Source organism: Chiloscyllium punctatum, chromosome 22 (assembly GCF_047496795.1).
Source record: "Chiloscyllium punctatum isolate Juve2018m chromosome 22, sChiPun1.3, whole genome shotgun sequence".
In the NCBI taxonomy this organism is placed as follows: domain Eukaryota; kingdom Metazoa; phylum Chordata; class Chondrichthyes; order Orectolobiformes; family Hemiscylliidae; genus Chiloscyllium; species Chiloscyllium punctatum.
The window spans coordinates 49724679-49744508 of NC_092760.1; the positions used below are offsets into that span (position 1 = coordinate 49724679).

General features: G+C 40.6%; 1 protein-coding gene across 1 annotated transcript in view; it reads left to right on the top strand.

Annotated features, from left to right (window-relative positions):
• lrp5 (low density lipoprotein receptor-related protein 5) overlaps window positions 1-19830 on the top strand; it is a 206997-nt gene that overhangs the window by 66898 nt on the left and 120269 nt on the right. Inside the window, exon 4 of the mRNA XM_072592257.1 lies at window positions 8551-8747. Within this exon, the coding sequence (XP_072448358.1) occupies window positions 8551-8747 (197 nt within the window). The remainder of the gene's footprint in view (window positions 1-8550; window positions 8748-19830) is intronic.

Consider the following 19830-nt stretch of genomic DNA (forward strand, 5'->3'; position numbering starts at 1 on the left):
GTATCTTTCAGGTCCTATCCATAAAAATATGTTGTGGGTAATTTGCTTCAAGTCTAGTATTTTTCTGCATTTTACTGCTTGAATTATAAATGAAAAATTGAGCTGTGATTTGTGTTACATCATTCTGCCTTTAACAATATCATACGTGTTTTCATTGTTATCTTTAAGTGAGATGAACAGTCAGAAAATCCCAAATAATAGAGGCTGAGCTAAAAATGGATTTAAACATCACATGACCTTAGCTTTCATTGTCTCTTTGTCATTTTGTCTTTGTCTATCAATGGTGAAGAAAGGCAATAAATAAGGACATTCTGGTTTCGAGGTGACTGCTTAGGTGTGAGTACATTTCAAAGGAAGTTACAAAGAATTTCTGAATCACGAAGTTGCTTCACAGTAGTCGTTTTGAGTTTTTTTTTAGTATTGTCATCAGAATCTTGCTATCAATATCCTGCCGTATGTTCCTCGTACTTCAATATCTTAAACCCTGGAACATTTAGAGCAGAGAAGGATGTAGGAGTGCTGATATTAACTTCACCATTTCTGTAATCTGCAAATTCCTATCACTGGCTGCATGACTAGGTGTTAGGCATGAACAGGATTTGACTTGTGATGTCTATTTGTCAGATGACTCTTACTATTTTGCTCACATTTTGAAATGGTCACTTTAGCAACATGCTAATGTCAGTGTCTTTAAAGTAGGCAGGGATAGTATTTATGATGAAAGAAAACTAGTAATGATGTTCTTCTCTCAACATTAGGAATCAATAATTTCTTTTTAAAAGCCATTGATAGGAGAAAATAGTTTTTTGGATTTGAAATGGAAATATTTTGTCAATTTTTTTGTACTTTTGGTTAAAGCATTTGTATGTTCTTTTGAGTAAATCATTATGGTGGAGGAAGAATGTAGAAGCTTCCTCTCTACCTTGGCAGAAATTTGAACAGAGCATGCTTGGCTTAATTTTGTTTAGTATTGAACTCTCTTATGGCCAGCAAGGTTGAGGTTTTATGAAGAATCCAGAATGTTCTGTGATTATTTTCTGGGTCTGTACGTGTATTTTTTATACAGTTAGTTTGCTCTACAATTTCTAAGACAAAGTTAGTGCTTCCAAACTATGGATTAAAATTCCACCTGTCTGTTTTTAGGATAGATGGTTTGGGCAGCAATTATTTAATTTCTGCAGGTGCAGTGAGCTTTGTGTCGGCCTACATCAGCTGCTTTAAAAGCCTTGAAAAGAGATTCCATGAAACCTCCTTGAACGCACCTCACAAGCACAATATTTGAGAAAGTGCCATCAAAAGAATAATCACAGATGATGTATTATTGGGTTTTGATTTCAAAGTTGCAACATTGTATTTTGCCCAGCTGATTTTTGAAAGAACGTGTGTTAAACTGTGCACTGGAGGATAGGTGTGATAGTGCTGTTAAAAATCTATTAAGGCTTAGTCTTGCCTCATTGATGGCATTTCTCCTTTGGAAGGTCACACATTCTATCCCTATCCAGGATCTTACCACATCATCATGGTCGTTACTTCAATAGGGCATTAAGGACGCTCCAGCTTCCAATTTGTTCTTTCCGCCTCACTTGGAAGTAAGTGGTCCCATAACACTACGCAAAATAGAGCAGGGAACTCTCCTGCAGTTCTGACCAACATGGTTCTTCAACCAGCAATGAAACGAATTATTCACTCATTTTATTATTGTCATTTATGAGTACTTACTGTATTTCCCTATGAAACAACAAGAAGAGTTCAAAACTAATTCATTGGCTGTGAAGCATTTTGGAAATGTTGTTAGGGTGTTGCAGGTGCAACCTAAATGAAAAAGCAGTTTTTTGTAAAAGATAGGATAATGATAAATGGAATCCTAGATCAGCTCTGAATTTATTTTAATTTTAATCATTTATTTGCTTATGTTCTTTTCCATAAGGTCTCTATCATTAAACAGCTTGACTTCAAAATTTCAACAGAAGCATAAGTCATGTCTGTACAAAATGTTTTGTTCTTTGACAGCCTGCCAAATCTTAATTGCTGTACGTCAAGATGGTGCCCTTATAACCTGGCAATTGTGATGCCCGGAGCGAGTGCTGTGTAGCGGAAACTTGAGGTTTATAGTTTTTGCCAAGGTGTAGTTAATGTATGAAACAACCTGGAGTCTTGGGTCATGTGGAAGGAAAGGGTTAAATCACTTTTAGTGGTTCAAACAATGTTGCATACCATGAAATCAAACATCAATCCTTTTTATACAAGTCTTTACAACTCAATGGGCGTTGCAAGCTCTATAACTCATTTGTAAATAGAAGAATAAGATCTATGGTTGTTAGACTTTGATTTTTTTCAAAGTTTGCCTTGTTTTTCAACATGTAGTTGTTATTATTTAAATGTTTCTTCTTACAAGCTGTATACTACCACAGCTTGTTGAAGTGTAGGGAAAAAGGTTGAAATTTTTTTAGGTTTCTGTACTCCAGGTTGGTTTGCTCTTTTGTTTTGCAAATTGTGTCAGTGATGACTCAGTTGCTGGACCTCCAACCTTTTGTCTCACAAGGTTATAGGTTCAAGTTCAACTCAAGCAGTGGAATGCAAAAATTAGCTTAGCACCCAGTGCAAGATTGTTACACTGTTAGAGGTACTGTATTTTAGATGAGTTATAAGCCAAGATTTTGTTTGTGATCTCAAATGAACTTAAAACAAAATGCTTTGGCACTATTTTGAAGAAAAACTGGAGGCAGGGAGCGGTGTTATCCTGCCTGATATTTATTATCAATTGACCTTACCAAAGCAGATTATATAGTCATTATCATGCTCCGAAACATGAAGAGGTTGCTGTGAGCAAATTGGCAGCCACTTTGCCTACATTACAGCACTGACTACAGTCCAAAGTACAGTAAACATTTTATGAACCGCTATTTGATCAGATATTCCAGATAATCAAGAGGTACGCATAAACATGTACCTCAGTAAACTGACCGAGCACAACATCATCATCCCTCATAAAATCTGTGTAAAAATATCAACACGCCTCTTAAAATCAATGTAAAACACAGTTAGTAATAGAGATATAATGCAGGGGGTACATGCATCACTGTTATACTTTATTTAAGGGGACATTATGGTAAATCGTGGTATTTGAGGTGTATAATTTTTGCCTGTTTATCAGGAATAACAGTTGATAAGGTGCTAGTTAAAACAAAGTTTGCTGAACTTCATTGGCTGTAAAGTACTTTGGTGATCCAGTGATCATGAAGGGCACTATAAGAATCAGGTTTTTTTTCATTTAATTTCTTCGTTCCTCTCTCTTCCCTTCCTGCTGTCTGTCTGTCTGTCTCTCTCTCTCTCTCTCTCTCTCTCTCTCTCTCTCTCTCTCTCTCTCTCTCTCTCTCTTATGTACATGTTCTCTCTCTCTCTCTCTCTCTCTCTCTCTCTCTCTCTCTCTTATGTACATGTTCTCTCTCTCTCTCTCTCTCTTTATCAGGTTGAGGTCTGTTGTTCGGACCTACTTCAGAGCAATTTATTATGCATATGGATCATAACATTTTGATAAAGTCTTGCACCAGTATCAGCTATTTCATATCTTCATAAGTGAGCACATGGCATAATAAAGCGTGAATCAGAAATTTATTCACAGAGATACTTGAATGAGAAAAGAACTAACAGGCTGTACTGGCCACCACAGCCTATGTGCACTGTAGTGTGAGAATCTGTGCTGGCAATGTTATTTTGTAAAATGTACTTCATAATATTTGATTAGAAAGATGTTCTTGTCTTGAGTGGAAATAAACATGTTGTGGTCTTGATTATTATGTTTTTCTAAGACCCACTTCTTAAATTTTATTTCAGCACATAACTGTAGCACTGTAGACTTTGCTTGTTTGAAAGGTTGTTGCTTTTGAAACCACTTGAGATATTTCATAAATTATAGCCAGACCATTGTGGCTAACTTGACAGTCTTAAATAGATTTAAATTAGTTAGAAAATAAGTTTGAAATATGTGCTAGAATAAATAACCTAGGTGTTTAAAAATGTTTGGGAATTCAGGGCTGAAGTTTGTAGAAAGAAATGAGATGGGAGTAAAATCCAATATGTAAATGCCAGTCTTCGGTGTGTTACAGACCGCGAGAGATGATAACTTCTTGAAAGAGATGAATGGCTCAGAAACTAATGGGGTGGCTAGCCAGAAGACCTATTAGGTTTTACTGCTGTTACTTGGCATGGCGGGTATTGTCCCAATGGCAGGTGGTGGAGGTTCCTAATTAGCCATTAATTGGCCCCTTGACAGTACTAAACGAACCATGGATAGGCAAAGATAAAATGTCTACAGGATGGATGGGATATGGTCAGAGTACTGATTTTATGAGAGTGCGACAGGCAATACATCGAACATAGAACATTGCAGCCTGTACTGCGCTGTAGGGAGAATATTGCAAACAGTCCCAAGAAAGGTGGAGCATGAGCCTTGGTTCAGGTGGGTACAATAGGAAATGGCTGTCAGGCTGGTGGAATTGCAAAGGTCACTGACCTTCACCCTGCAATGCTTCAGCCAGATCATGGCGAATCTGTGGGACACTTTGCCATGGAGTGCTGTGGAGGACAAGTTATTAGTAATTATCTCCATCTTAAATACAGATTCTTGATTACTGAGGAGATCAAGGGATATGGGAAGAAGGCAGGAAAATAGGTAGAACATAGAACATTGCAGAGCATTATAGGCTCTTCGGCCCTCGGTGTTGCACTGACCTATGAAACCAATCTGAAGCCCTTCTAACCTACAGTATTCCATTTTCGTCCATATGTCTATCCGATGAACATTTAAATGCTCTTAAAATTGGCGAGTCTACTACTGTCACAGGCAGTACATTCCATGCCCCTACTACTCTGAGCAAAGACATCATTTCTGACATCTGTCCTATATCACTACTCAATTTAAAGCTATGCCCCTTGTGCTAGCCATCGCCATCCGAGGAAAATGGCTCTCACTGTCCACCCTATCTAACCCTCTGATTACCTTATATGACTCAATTAAGTCACCTCTCAACCTCCTTCTCTCCAGCAAAAATGGCCTCAAGTCTCTCAGCCTTTCCTCATAAGACCTTCCCTCCATATCAGGCAACATCCTCGTAAATCTCCCCTGGACCCTTTCCAAAGTTTCCTCATCCTTCTGTAATGCAGTGACCAGAACTGTACAATACACCAAGTGCGGCTGCACCAGAGTCTTGTACAGCTGCAGCATGACCTCATGGTTCTGAAAATCAATCCCTGTCCCTGTCCCAGAAGCTAACACACTGTGTGCCTTCTTAACAACCCTGTCAACCAGAATGGCAACTTTCAGGGATCTATGTATATGGATACCGAGAGCGCTCAGTTCATCTACACTACCAAGAATCTTCCCATTAGCCTAGTATTCTGCATTCCTGTTGCTCCTTCCAAAGTGAATCACCTCACACTTTTCCACATAAAACTCCATTTGCGACCTCTCAACCCAGCTCTGCAGCTTATCTATATCTGTCTGTAACCTACAACATCCTTCTGCAGTATCCACAACTCTACCAACCTTACTGTCATCTGCAAATTTACAAACCCATCCTTCTATGCCCTCATCTTGGTCATTTATAAAAATGACCAACAGCAGTGGACCCAAAACAGATCCTTGTGGTAGACCACTAACAAACTGAACTCCAGGATGAACCTTTCCCATCACTCACCACCCTCTGTCTTCTTTCAGTTTGCCAATTTCTGATCCAAACTGCAAAATCACCCTCCATCCAATACCTCCATATTTTGTACAATAGCCTACTGTGGGGAACCTTATCAAATGCTTTACTGAAATCCATATACACCACATCAACCACTTTACTCTCATCCACCTGTTTGGTAACTTCTCAAAGAACTCAATGTTCGTGAGGCATGACCTACTTTTCACAAAACCATGTTGACTATCGCAAGTCAACTTATTCCTTTCTAGATGATTATAAATCTTATAACCTTTTCCAGCACTTTAACCACAACCGAAGTAAGCCTCACTGGTCTATAATCACCAGGGTTGTCTCTACTCCCCTTCTTGAACAAGGGAACAACATTTGCTAACCTTCAGTCTTCAGGCACTATTTCTGTAGACAATAACGACATAAAGATCAAAGCCAAAGGCTCAGCAATCTCTTCCCTGGCTTCCCAGAGAATCCTAGGATAAATCCAATCCAGCTCAGGGGACTTAAGTATTTTTACACTTTCCAGAATTGCTAACACCTTGTGAACCTCAATCTCATCTTGTCTAGTAGCCTGTATCTCAGTATTCACCTCGCCAACATTGTCTTTTTCCAGTGTGAATACTGACGAAAAATATTCATTTAACGCTTCCCCTATCACCTCTGACTCAACGCACAACTTCCCACGACAATCCTTAATTGGCCCTAATCTTACTCTAATTATTCTTTTATTCCTGATATACCTATAGAAAGCATTAGGGTTTTCCTTGATCTTATCTACCAATGACTTCTCATGTCCCCTCCTGGCTCTTCTTAACTGTTTCTTTAGGTCTTTGCTGGCTAAACTGTAAATCTCAACCACCCCAAATGAGCCTTCACATCTCATCCTAACGTGCGCCATCTTCTTCCGCTTGACAGATTCAACTTCCTTCGTAAACCACAGTTCCTGTGCTCAACAACTTCCTCCCTGCCTGACCAGTACGTACTTATCAAGGAACAGCACAATTCTGGTCCTGTGGTATATACCTATCCGGTTCCGTTGCTAAAGATTGGAGAAACAGAACAGCTGTGATCAAATGGCAGAGCAGACACAATGGACTGAATGGCCTAATTCTCTTCCTCTATCTTATGGTTGAGTTAGAGGGGCCAACTTTCTACTGGTTGGAATCATACCTGGCAGGCAGGAAGATAGTTGTGATTATTGCAGGTCAATTATCAGATTTCCAGGACATGTTTATAGGAGTTTGTGCAATCATCAGCAAACATACAATGTTCAGTGCCATTTGTAACTCTTCAGACACTGAAGCAGTCCCTGAGAGATGACCTTTATAAAATCATGAGGGCCATGGAAAAGATGAATTGCCAAGGTCTATTTCCCAGGGTAGGGGAGTACAAAACCAGATGACATAAGTTTAAGGTTAGAGCAGAGAAATTTAAAATGGCTCTGAGTGGTAACTTTTTCACATAGAGCATAGTGTTTGTATGGAACGAACTGCCAGAGAAAGTAGGGGAGGCTGGTACAATTACAACAATTAAAAAGCATCTGGATGAGTACATGAATAGAAACAGCTTGATGGATACATGTCAAATGCTGGCAAATAGGATGATGTCAGATTGGGATGTTTGGTTGGCACGGAAGAGTTGGGCTGAAGTGTCTGTTTCTGTGCTGTATGACTGTGTGTTCAAATACAAGATTTGGACAATATCCAGGCTTGGGCTAACAAGTGGCAAATGACATTCATACAACACAAATGCCAAGTATTGCCAATAAGAGACCTGTCCCTTGACATTCAGTGGTGTTACCATGACTGAATCTCCCACTTTAAAAATCCTGACCAGATTTATTGACCAGAAACTCAGCTGGATATGTCACATAAACACAGTGGCTACAAGAGCAGGTCAGAAGCTAGGAATACTACCACAAGTAATTTACCTCCTCCTGACTCCCTAAATTTTGTTTATCATCTACAGGACACAAGTCAGCAGTGTGATGGAATGCTCCCCACCTGCCTGGATGGGTGCAGCTCCAACACCATCCAGGACAAAGCAGCCCATTTGATTGGCACCACATCCATAAACTTTGATTCCTTCCACCATCAGTGCTCAGTAGCAGCAGTGTGTACTATCTACAAGATACACTGCATAAATTCACAAAGGCTCCTTAGACAGCACCCCTTCCAAATTTATGACCACTTCCATCTAGAAGGACAAGGGCAGCAGATACATGGGAACATCACCTGCAAATTCCCCTCCAAGCACTCACCAGCCGACTTGGATATGTATCACTGTTCCTTCATTGGGTCAAAATCCTGAAATTTCCTCCCTAAGGGCATTGTGGGTACTGCAGTTGACATAGACTGCACTGGTGGAAGAAGACCACTCGCACTACCTTCTCAACGACAACTAGGGATAGGCAATAAATTCTGGCCAGCCAGTGATGCGCACATCCATATATATATTTAAAAATATCTTCATTGTCTCCCTTTCCTTTTCCAAGCTACCTGTTCAAATCCACATACCTGTTTCTTCAATTCTAGGTTACAGTCTCTTGCTCAAGCCTTCAGCTACACCTCAAAATTTTCTTTGGCAGACTCCCAAAATAACAAATACTTGCTATACCCCTTCATGATTTACTTCTTTACTCCTGCCTTCCTGATACCCCCCTCCCCGCCGGCCCCCAATCTAACTTGGTTGTCCTTAATCCTCTGTAAAGTACTCTGAAGTGTTCTTCTATGTGTCAGCTGATGTTGAAATGCAGCTTATTTTTCTGGTTGAGCAAGAAGGATTGTGTATGATCTCAATGCCTTTTTTTTCCCTTTTAATGGATTTGTTTTCTTGTTTGTCCTTTTAACAGGCAAGAGGTTGTGCAAGGTACTCTGACTCATCCATTTGCCCTGACATTGTTTGGTGAAACCTTATACTGGACAGATTGGCAAACCCGCTCAATCCATGCTTGCAACAAGAGGACTGGGGCAAACAAACGGGACATACTTGTCAGTATTTACTCTCCCATGGATATCCAGGTTTACAGTCAAGAGAGACAACCACACAGTAAGTTTGAGGATGGAAGTTAAGAGTAAAATTACAATATAAACCTTTTTTAATAATATTTTGATCAAGTTCAATGTATAAGATCAAACAAGGAATACAATTTATTATTAAATTTATCCATTTCTTACACACGGCACTTACCCTCTTAAACTTTTAAGAAAATCAAATCAAGAATCTTGATATCTTGATACAGTCACATGCATATTAATGAAACCCTGCTCCAAACAAATTAGAGAAAATGTCTTAAATGGGTTAAAGTATGGCTGTCAAATTTTAATTTTAGTTGTCATGGTATATTTGTTGAATCTAAATATCTTCATATTTAACTTCTATCCTATGATTGGAATACAATTATTCTTTACTTAATACTGAATTCCAGAAAAGGGCAACTTCAAATGAAATAACATGATTTTCCCATTACAACCAGTGTTAAAGCTGTAGTCAGGTTCTGTCACTGTCACAAAAGAAAATTATAAACCATTATGGGCTGTATTTTCAATTTATTTTGGCTGTGTAATTTGCAGGACTTTCATGGCAGGTGCCCTATCATGGCTTATGGTAACTTTTCTTACATTGTCTTTTGCTTTTCGCCTCACTAATTATACAACCAGCCTCTTTGTTGTTTCTCGCACAGTCCTGACAGGAAAGGCAAAATTCTGTGACCTTCCATAAAAACCACTGGAACCATGTTTAATACCCAAGTGCATCCCATTTCAGATGCTGCAAGCCAGGAATTGTCACCTTGGGAAACTGAAATGTTTCAGAATGAGAAGCTGGCACTCTGCTTTTCAGAAGGGATCTGGAGGTCCTGGTGGGCAAGGGGGTCAAAAGGAGGACTGAACAGACCTTGACGTGGAGGTGCTGCTGTTGGACTGGAATGGACAAGGTCAGAAGTCACGTGACACCAGGTTATAGTCCAACAGGTTTATTTGAAATTATAAGCTTTCAGAACCCTGCACTTTGTCACTTTGCCTTATGAAGGAGCAGCGTGCTGAAAGCTTGTGATTTCAAATAAACAGGGGATGAAACGTCTGCAACACAAATTCCCAGCTCGGCGAACAGAACCACAACGAGCACCCGAGCTACAAATCTTCTCACAAACTTTGATCAAATAAACCTATTGAACTATAACCTGGTGTCATGGTGTGAATTCTGACCTTACCTTACAGAACGCCAGAGGACACCTGAACTAGGCAGAGATATAGTGTTGTGGGTTAGTGCTGTCTCCACAGTAAGATGGAATGCACTACAGTGTCAGAAACTGTTCAGTGATCTTCTGTGCTCTGCACCGTAAGCCCCACCATCTTCTGTCTGCTACTTCACACTCAGTCTGTTCTTCCACTCCACACAAACCTCATCTATGCTCATGTGCTAAGAGTCAGACTGCTCTGCACAGCATCTCCACCTGATTGCTCCATAGCTACTAACTCTTCTTGTCCTCTGGTTAAATATCGATGCAATCTGCCAAGATTGTGAGGCTCCAAGTCAGTGTGAGTCAAGATTTGAGTGGTGCTGGAAAAGCACAGCAGGTCAGGCAGCATCCGAGGAGCAGGAAAATAGACATTTTGGTCTCCAAGTCCATGTGACCTGAGTGAGCATTACAAATTAAGCCAAAAGGCATAAGATGTTTGTGTAGATGCATGAGTTGACTGTTTATCCAAATACACAAAGTGATCTGGCAGGAGCATATGAGTCAAATGTATCTCTGAGCTCCAAAGTGAAGGCTGGAAGGGCTGAAATAGATTCTGAATTGATCTGAAATTAACCCTTATAAAATGATGAGGCAAATGATTTTCTGAAATGAGTTTTGATAGATGAATGCTGGACGAGGACATTGCCTATTGAGCATTCAAAGACATGTCAGTGAAGCAAGTGGTGAGCTGCATTCTCTGGATAACTGCTCAGGAATTGTCGTTGTTTAATTTCTAGCAGAAGGAGGAATTGTGAGCTGTATATAAATGAGATAGGATTGACTACTAATGAGATATAAATATGTCACCGCGTATTAATGATATTCAGAACTCTTCATTGAAAACTTCAGGAGAAAACTGAACTTCATTTATTGATGTTGAGATTCAGATTTTTTTTAGATATTCTCCTATTTTCTCACATTTCTTGCCATTGCCCAGACTGCTTGAGGGCATAGAAAATTCCAGCCTATTACTGTCAGTTTAAAATGATTGCTATTGTTAAATTACTATATTTGCAAATTAATAAATTTTAAAATATTAAAAGAAATATGCTAACTCTCTCTTTCTACTTATCCTGTTGTCAGTCATGCTCCTTGCCCTCCTTGTTCACCGCCTCTTCCACCTTTTAGCATTTTTGATCGACCTTTCTGCTTCCCACTCCCAAACTGTCACAATGAGACAGGTTCTGAAGAGAAGTAGAGACAAGCAGGAAGCAACCTGTGAGGTGAGAGCAGCTTGGAATTTTGAGACCACAGATGTAAGCTGCAAGCTGGAGAGGCAGAGGTTGGGAGTGTGGTAGGGTCAGTGAGCGAGGAGTGTCCGGACCAAGGACCCTACACCTCTGAGGTCACAGCTAACTTGAAGCAACATCAATGCAACCTCACAAAACCAAGCATGAACACTGCCCCCATTAAAAGCACATCAGTTAAGATGAACAGGAGACCAATAATCAGAGGGTTGGCCTATATTTCACTTTGGCATCCATCCCCTGGCAGACCCTGATGGCCAACTTTCCAAGACCATACGACATAGGAACAGTTAGACCATTTGGCCCATCAAGTCTGCTCCTTCATTCAATCATGGCTGATCAGTTTCTCAACTCCATTCATTTGCCTTCCCCCTTTCACCTTTCATTCCCATACTAATCCTTTATATCTGTCTTAAGTACACCCAATGACTTGGACTCCACAGCCCTCATCGGCAATGAGTTCCACAGCTTCACCACCCTCTGGTTGAAGAAATTACTTGTCATCTGCATTGTAAAAGTTGTCCCTTCACCCTGAGGCTGTGCACGAGGGTCTTTGCCTCTCCTGCTAGTGGAAACATCTTTGAGTCTGCATACTGGCCGCAACTACAGTGGCTTGCCAGCCTGGATCCTGAAGAAAATTTTAACCGTTTGACTGAGGTTTGGTTTTGTTTTTGGATTTTGCTTTGGGCTGACATGGAATCCATCTGTTCAGGATATATCCTGAGTGTGGCGACACAGTTGCCTTCACTCAAGTGATGTCCGAAACTCAGTGAGAGTCTCCACTTCCATTATAATACCTGCAACTCCTGTCCCACTTGTTTCATTTTCTGATGGTAAAGCTAGTTGTAGTGCCTATTTAAAATCCAGTTGGGCTGCGGCTAGGAGGCACTTTTACATGGTTACATCATTAACCCCACATAACAACTGGTTTCTTAGCATCTCATTAAGGGTTAAACCAAAGTCACATGCCTCTGCCAGTCATTTTAATCGAGTCAAAAATCTCAAAATGGATTCCCCTACTTGCCAAGTAAAAATGATAGCATCTCAGAATTAGAGGAGGCATGGGGTCATAATATTCTGTAACTAAATCCATCAATTCTTGAAAGGATTTAGTATCTAGTGGTCAGGCAAAGTTAGTTTCCAAATAACTGAAAATGACACCATTCTTTCCTCATGCTGGGTCCAGTCTTCATCAAGGTCGAACAAGTCAAGTTTTCTAAATAGCGCATGATGCCTGAAATGCTTACGCCAACTCAAAGATGACTGTTTTGAGTTGGTATTTTCAGGAACGTGCTTCACTCTCATCGCCACTGAAATAACTCCACAGTGGCTGGTATCTCATCACCAGGTCACCCTTTATATCCAAGTGGAAAGTCATTGATGGTGTTCTAGCTCCTTCACAGCCAGTTCTGAGTGTCAGAATGTCTCACGTAGAAATGCACAGCACAGAAACAAACCCTTCAGTCCAACTCGTCTATGCCGACCAGATATTCAGCAATATTCCTCCAAACCCTTCCTATTTATATACCCATCCCAGATGCCTCTTAAATGCTGTAATTGTACTAGCCTCCACGACTTCCTCTGGCAGCTCATTCCATACATGCACCACCCTCTGCATGAAAAAGTTGCCCCTTAGGTCCCTTTCAATTCTTTCCCCTCTCACCTTAAACCTATACCCTCTAGTTCTGGACTCTCCCAGTGCAGGGAAGACAGCTTATCTGTGTATCCTGTCAATGCCCCTCATGGTTTTTTGTCAGCCAGGTCTCCTTGATTGCATCAAATTAACAGCCCCAGTCGAGGAACTCATATTCTATGAGGCCCACCTGGCTGACCTCAATAGAATCACTATGCGCACCATTGTCCTTGCCAATTTCAAACTGTGCTACCAAATCATTTACCTTGTTTTGTATGCAATATGCATTTACGTACAACATCCTCAAGCCTATGTTGATTTGTTTCCCCTTACCTGCTGTATCTAAATTTAGATTCCTGCCCCTTTCCATGCTCTTTCTCTTAATACTTGTGCTCGAATCTCTATTAACTTCTCCTGAGTTCCCTCCCCTTTTAACTTTTTTTTCCAAAGTTTGCCATGTAACTGAACCCCCCCGCCCCCACACCCCACCCCACAGCTATTTACTTTAAAGCCCTATCCATAGCCTTAGTTATATGATTAGCCAGGACCATGGTCCCAAATGATTCGGGTGCAGTCTATTCCAGCAGAAAAGCTCTCTCCTTCCCCAGTACTGGTGCCAATGTCCCATGAACTCAAACCCATTTCTCCCACACCATCGTTGAGCTACGTGGTTGCCTCTTTTTAATCTTCTTGACTCTGGGCCAATTTGCTTGTGGGTCATGTGGCAATCTGGAGATTTTTACTTTTTTGGTTCTTTTTAATTTTGTCTGTAACTGCTCATGTTCCCTCAGCAGAACCTCTTTTGTCATTGGTATCTACATGGACCGTAACGACTAGATCTTTCCCCTCCCACTCCAAGTTCCTCTGCAGCTCAGATGAGATATTCTGAACCTGGGCACTAGGCAGGTGACACAACCAGGATTGGGAGTACTGAATGCTATAGGGAACAGTGTCTATTCCCTGAATGTACTCTACCAGATTACAGCTACATTTCTCTTTTCTCTCCACTCTTGAAGGGCTCCCTGTACCATGGTGCTATGGTTAATTTGTTCATCCTTACCAACTAATGAAGTTGCAGTTTTTTTCTGTGATGTCACTCAGCAAGCAGCCTTTCAGACTTTCTACAATCATTGTCCAGCAATTGTGGTCATTTGTTTGCAAAATTTTCAAACTTGCTTCTATTGTCTCTCGAGCCTGGCTGATATCCTTAACTGGACAGTGATTTTCACATCTAGCCACTAATTGGCCAATTGCTAAATGATGCTACTGTCAGGTGACAACTCCTGTCTTAGATTGGGATCTTGATCCAAAACTATTTGCTTTTGAATATGACTTTGAGAAAAATCTTGCTGGCACAGTTTTTTTTTGCAATTCTTCCAGCCGTCTGAATTTTGCTGCACAATATAAATGGCCTTCACAATATTGGATCACCAATATAGGCAAAATATAGAAAATCCTGATGTGATTGAAAAAGTCTCAAAGGAAGAACCATTTCTAGCAGCTTTTTTCCTTCGAGATCGGTGCAGTAAAGGCTTCAATCCTGCGACTATTAATGGTGTTGTACCATTGCTTTCTTTGTAAGATGTCTTCCTGATGCTCTGTGAAACATTGACTCCAAAATGTCAGATTCTATTAGGTACAAAAAAGCCTGATGCTAATGGGGTTAAATGTCAACATGTCATGACTCGGAAATATACAGACTCAATGGGGTTTCTTATAGCAGCTTTTGCAGAACATCTGCATTTGCTATGTCTCTGCTCAGTCACAGTACTTGTTTCCTGAGTTAAATGTGTTGGGGGCACGGCTTGAGTTTGGAATTATGGCTTCAGAATTCGGCTGTCGTTAGTTATTTTGTAATTTTTCTATCTCCATCTGATATTTTTTTCTTAATTTACGGGGAGCATCAGTGAATTGGATTTAAATTAAACCACAGAATCTCTAGATTTTTCAACAAAACAAAGGTGAATAAGATTGAAGGGAATGAGATTTACGAACAATAAAATGTTCTAAACCTAAGCTGAGAGCTGAAAAAGCCTTAAAATATGCTCACTTTGCAATAATGTGCAAAAGATAAAACATGTACTGTACCCTAATACATGCTCCTGCCCCATAAAAGCATTGAGTTGTTTGGACAATACACTTGAGACGACAAATACTAAATATCTTTACTGATTCTGGGGCCAGAAGTTGGCTTTCTTACCCTCCTGCTTTTTCCAATCTCAAGGGAAGTGATATATATCATTTTATTTTAAAAAGTCTAAAGAACAGTAAATGTACCTTTTTCTGAATTGGAAATAAACAGCTGCTGAGTCTGGATATCTTGTCCCAGATTTACTGAGCAGCGGTGATTACACTGAGATTGCCACTCTGCTCTTTTTAAACATTGAGAGAGCTCTACATCTCTGACCGGGAATTCTGATTAGGGCTCTTTCAGAAATGCAGAGCTGTAATTTAAGTCTGGATCCCTCGTAATGCATGATAGTCGGGAATACAATTACCTCCCTTTCTCACAGCAGTCACTCACCATATTCCGTGAGTTAAAGGTCCAGCGTCCCAGCCATTTTACCCATGCCTGTGAAAAGTACATACGTGAGATAGATATGAGGTTAGAGTGTGGGTGGATAGGGGAGTAGGGTGCAAGGTGCTAGGTGGGAAGGGAGAATTGTCTTGCAAGGTTTGTGAAGGTTTGTAGCTCAGGTTGAGGTTTAGGGTGTAGGTTTGCTCGCTGAGCTGTAGGTTTGATATCCTGACGTTTCATTACCTGGCTAGGTAACATCATCAGTGGCGACCTCCAAGTGAAGCGAAGCTGTTGTCTCCTGCTTTCTATTTATATCTTTCTCCTGGATGGGGTTCCTGGGGTTTGTGGTGATGTCATTTCCTGTTCATTTTCTGAGGGGTTGATAGGTGGCATCTAGATCTATGCATTTGTTTATGGCGTTGTGGTTGGAGTGCCAGGCCTCTAGTATTGTCTTGATTAGGAGTTCTGTTGGGTGTGAGGTCTGATAGTAGGGCGGAGTTTCATCTTGGGCATAGAGTGTGTGTTAGGATCTCGGGGAAGTGCTTGGTGAGTTGTTTATGGTAATTTGGGGGTCAGTTGAATACCTATAATTGAGTTTGACTAGTATTTAATAGCCTAATTTTTGCTAAGTAAATAATTACTTAACTGCAGCGGAACCATCCAGGTTCTCTGATTTAAATGAATATGTTCAGAGGGTTGCTAGCGCAGGAAGCACCTCAGCGGAAACTTCAGTTTTCCAGGCAGTTCCCCTGACGTCTGCTACAGCAAGGATTCTAGAGGGTCTCCATGCTCTTAATGTATGCAGAAATGACTGTTCATTGGAAAGTCCAGGCACACATGTCACTGAACAAAATGGTAGCTTTCAGAATTTGAAGTGTGTTATGGAGAGCAGCTGGCATTGTTTCTTTAACTAGGTGAGGGGATTGCAACATTCATAGATGTAACACTGAAGAAAAGGTAATTTAAGGTAATGTCCACGATGGCACAAATTTGCAAGTTCCATACTTGTTTGTTTGTGGTATTTTCAAAGGTAAATGCCAGAGGGTATAAGTTGTTTTCTTTGTACCTTTTATTGCCCACACCCGGTAAAAAAAATTAATATGACATATGGGGAAAAAAAACCTTTGCAAAAATTGTTTATTTTCTTTTCATGTTGCTACCCAGTAATTTAGTTTTTTATGACATGTTGAAGAATAGGAGTTCGCCTCCTGGAAAAAATAAATGGCTCGTTTGACTAGTATAACTACCAGTGTGGTAGGATTGCTGTTGGAAATCATTCATCAAGGCCCTGTGGTTCCTACAGGCGAGCTTGTTGATTTAAGAATGACTCAGAGCAATAGGGTTCAAAGTAACTTTAATCAAATTGCTGTGAATGTGCTGGTGTGCCCCTCAGAGAACATGTCTGTAAACCTGAATAAGTGTGAAGAAGAAACAAGTACAACAATCTTAAAAATCTGTAGAGAAACAAATACAGAGAATCAGAATGGATTGTCAGATGCATGAGTTACCAGCAGTCCTGCATTTCAAGTGCATATTTTGTATTGGTTACGTACTCAGCATTCCTTTCAGCTTACCGAATGCCTTCTCTAGCTTGTAGTTTCTACTTCAGTAGCAATGAAAATATATAACATAACAAGACCCACTGGCACCAGCTTAAATACCTTTACATTTTCCTGGAACAACATGGCTAATTTCCTCTTCCACAATCATTTTCCTCCTTCAGAACTTCTAAACAAAAATAACTGCAACAGAGTTTGCTATATTTCTAGTTGTTAAAATAAATCAGCTAAATTTAAGCAGCAAATGTTAAATCATTCAACAAATGTTTTGCAATGCTTCATGCAATATTAAGAGCATTTAGTTAATTTATAAATTCTAAATTAGCTTTTCACTTAAACTCACCACATTTTGAATTATCTTGAGCTAATTTGAAAAAAAAAGTTTGCATTTCCTTGTGACATCATTCCTAGCCTAAGATCATCCTGAAGTACTTTGGACGCATTAATGTATTTTACGATATGCAGTCATGACTGTAATACAGGAAATTCAACTGCACGTTTGCATTCCCAAGCACACCCAATCAGCAATAACCAGGTATTTCAGAGACAAAAGTGAAATACTGTAGATGCTGGAAATTTACAATTAAAATGCCTGATGCTGCAAATGCACAGCAAGTCCAGAGAGAGAAACCAAACAAAAGGTCAGAATCTTGTGAAGACAGTGGGGGTCTTGATCCTTGGTAGGCGAATCTGTAAGACCCCATGTTGCCACTTTCCAAGAAAGCTTGCTACATCTTATGCCCTCAAACACTTAACAGGTCAGTGATGTGCCATCCTCCACAATCAAGCATTGTCGAGGCAGAAGCCCTGCTTACTGAGAACTGCTAAACACTCAGTGAATCTCACTATCCTATGCTCAGCAGCTGAACTGGATTAGCCATGTAGGTAATGTGGCTACAAAAGCAGGCCACAGGCTAGGTATCCTGCAGAGTGTAACTTACCTCCTGACTCCTGTCATCTACCTGATACAAGCCAGAAGGCGGCTGAAGCACTCTCCACTTGCTTGGATGAGTGCAGCTCCAATAACTCTAATGAATCTTGACACAATCCAGGGTAAGGCAGCACACTTGACTGGTGCCATGTTCACAAACATTCACTCCCTCCACCATCAATACTGCACAACAGCAATGTGTACCATCTACAAGATGCAATTCAACACTTCTTAGACAAACCCACGACTACAAATTAGAACATTACAGCGCAGTACAGGCCCTTCGGCCCTCGATGTTGCGGGGACCTGACATACCAATCTTAAGCCCATCTAACCTACACTATTCCATGTACGTCCATATGCTTGTCCAATGATGACTTAAATATACTTAAAGTTGACGAATCTACTACCATTGCAGGCAAAGCATTCCATACCCTTACTACTCTCTGAGTAAAGAAACTACCTCTGACATCTGTCCTATATCCATCACCCCTCAATTTAAAGCTTTGCCCCCTCGTGCTCGCCGTCACCATTCTTGGAAAAAGGCTCTCCCTGTCCACCCTATCTAACCCTCTGATTATCTTATATGTCTCTATTAAGTCACCTCTCAGCCCAGTTCTGCAGCTTATCTATGTCTCTGTGTAACCTACAACATCCTTCATCACTATCCACAACTCCACCGACCTTAGTGTCATCTGCAAATTCACTAACCCATCCTTCTACACCCTCATCCAGGTCATTTATAAAAATGACGAACAGCAGTGGACCCAACACTGACCCTTGTGGTACACCACTGGTAACTGGACTCCAGAATGAACATTTCCCATCAACCACCACCCTCTGTCTTCTTTCAGCAAGCCAATTACTGATCCAAACTGCTATATCTCCCACAGTCCCATTCCTCCGCATTTTGTACAGTAGCCTACTGTGGGGAACCTTATCAAACGCCTTGCTGAAATCCATATACACCACATTAACCGGCTTACTCTAATCTACCTCTTTGGTCACCTTCTCAAAGAACTCAATAAGGTTTGTGAGGCACGGCCTACCCTTCACAAAACTGTGCTGACTATCCCTAATCAAATTATTATTTTCTAGATTATTATAAATACTATCTCTTTAACCTTTTCCAACACTTCACCAACAACTGAAGTAAGGCTCACTGCTCTATAATTACCAGGATTGTCTCTACTCCCTTTCTTGAACAGGGGGAAATCACATTTGCTAGCCTCTAGTCTTCTGGCATTATTCCTGTAGACAATGACAATTTAAAGATCAATGCCAAAGGCTCGGCAATCTTCTCCCTGGCTTCCCAGAAGATCCTAGGATAAATCCCATCCGGCACAGGGGGCTTATCTATTTTCACACTCTGTAGGATTTCTAATACCTCTTCCTTGTGAACCTCAATCACACCTAGTCTAGTAGCCTGTATCTCAGTATTCTCCTTGATAACATTGTTTTTTTCTAGAGTGAATACTGTCGAAAAATATTCATTTAGTGCTTCTCCTATCTCCTCTGACTCCACACACAACTTCCCACTACTATCCTTGATTGGCCCTAATCTTACTCTTGTCATTCTTTTATTTCTTAAATACCTATAGAAAGCCTTAGGTTTTACTCTGATCCTATCTGCCAACAACTTTTCATGTCTCCTCCTGGCTCTTCTGAGCTCTCTCTTTAGGTCTTTCCTGGATACCTTGTAACCCTCAAGCACCCTAACTGAGCCTTCACATCTCATCCTAACATAAGCCGCCTTCTTCCTCTTGACCAGAGATTTCACTTCCTTCGTAAATCATGGCTCCCTCACTCTATAGCTTCCTCCCTGCCTGACAGGTGCATACTTATCTAGGACACACGGGAGCTTTTCTTTGAATAAGCTCCACATTTCTAATGTGTCTATTGCCTGCAGTTTCCTTCCCCATCCTATGCTTTCTAAATCTTGCCTAATCGCATCATAATTGCCTTTTCCCCAGCTGTAACTCTCGCTTTCTATCACTAAAGTA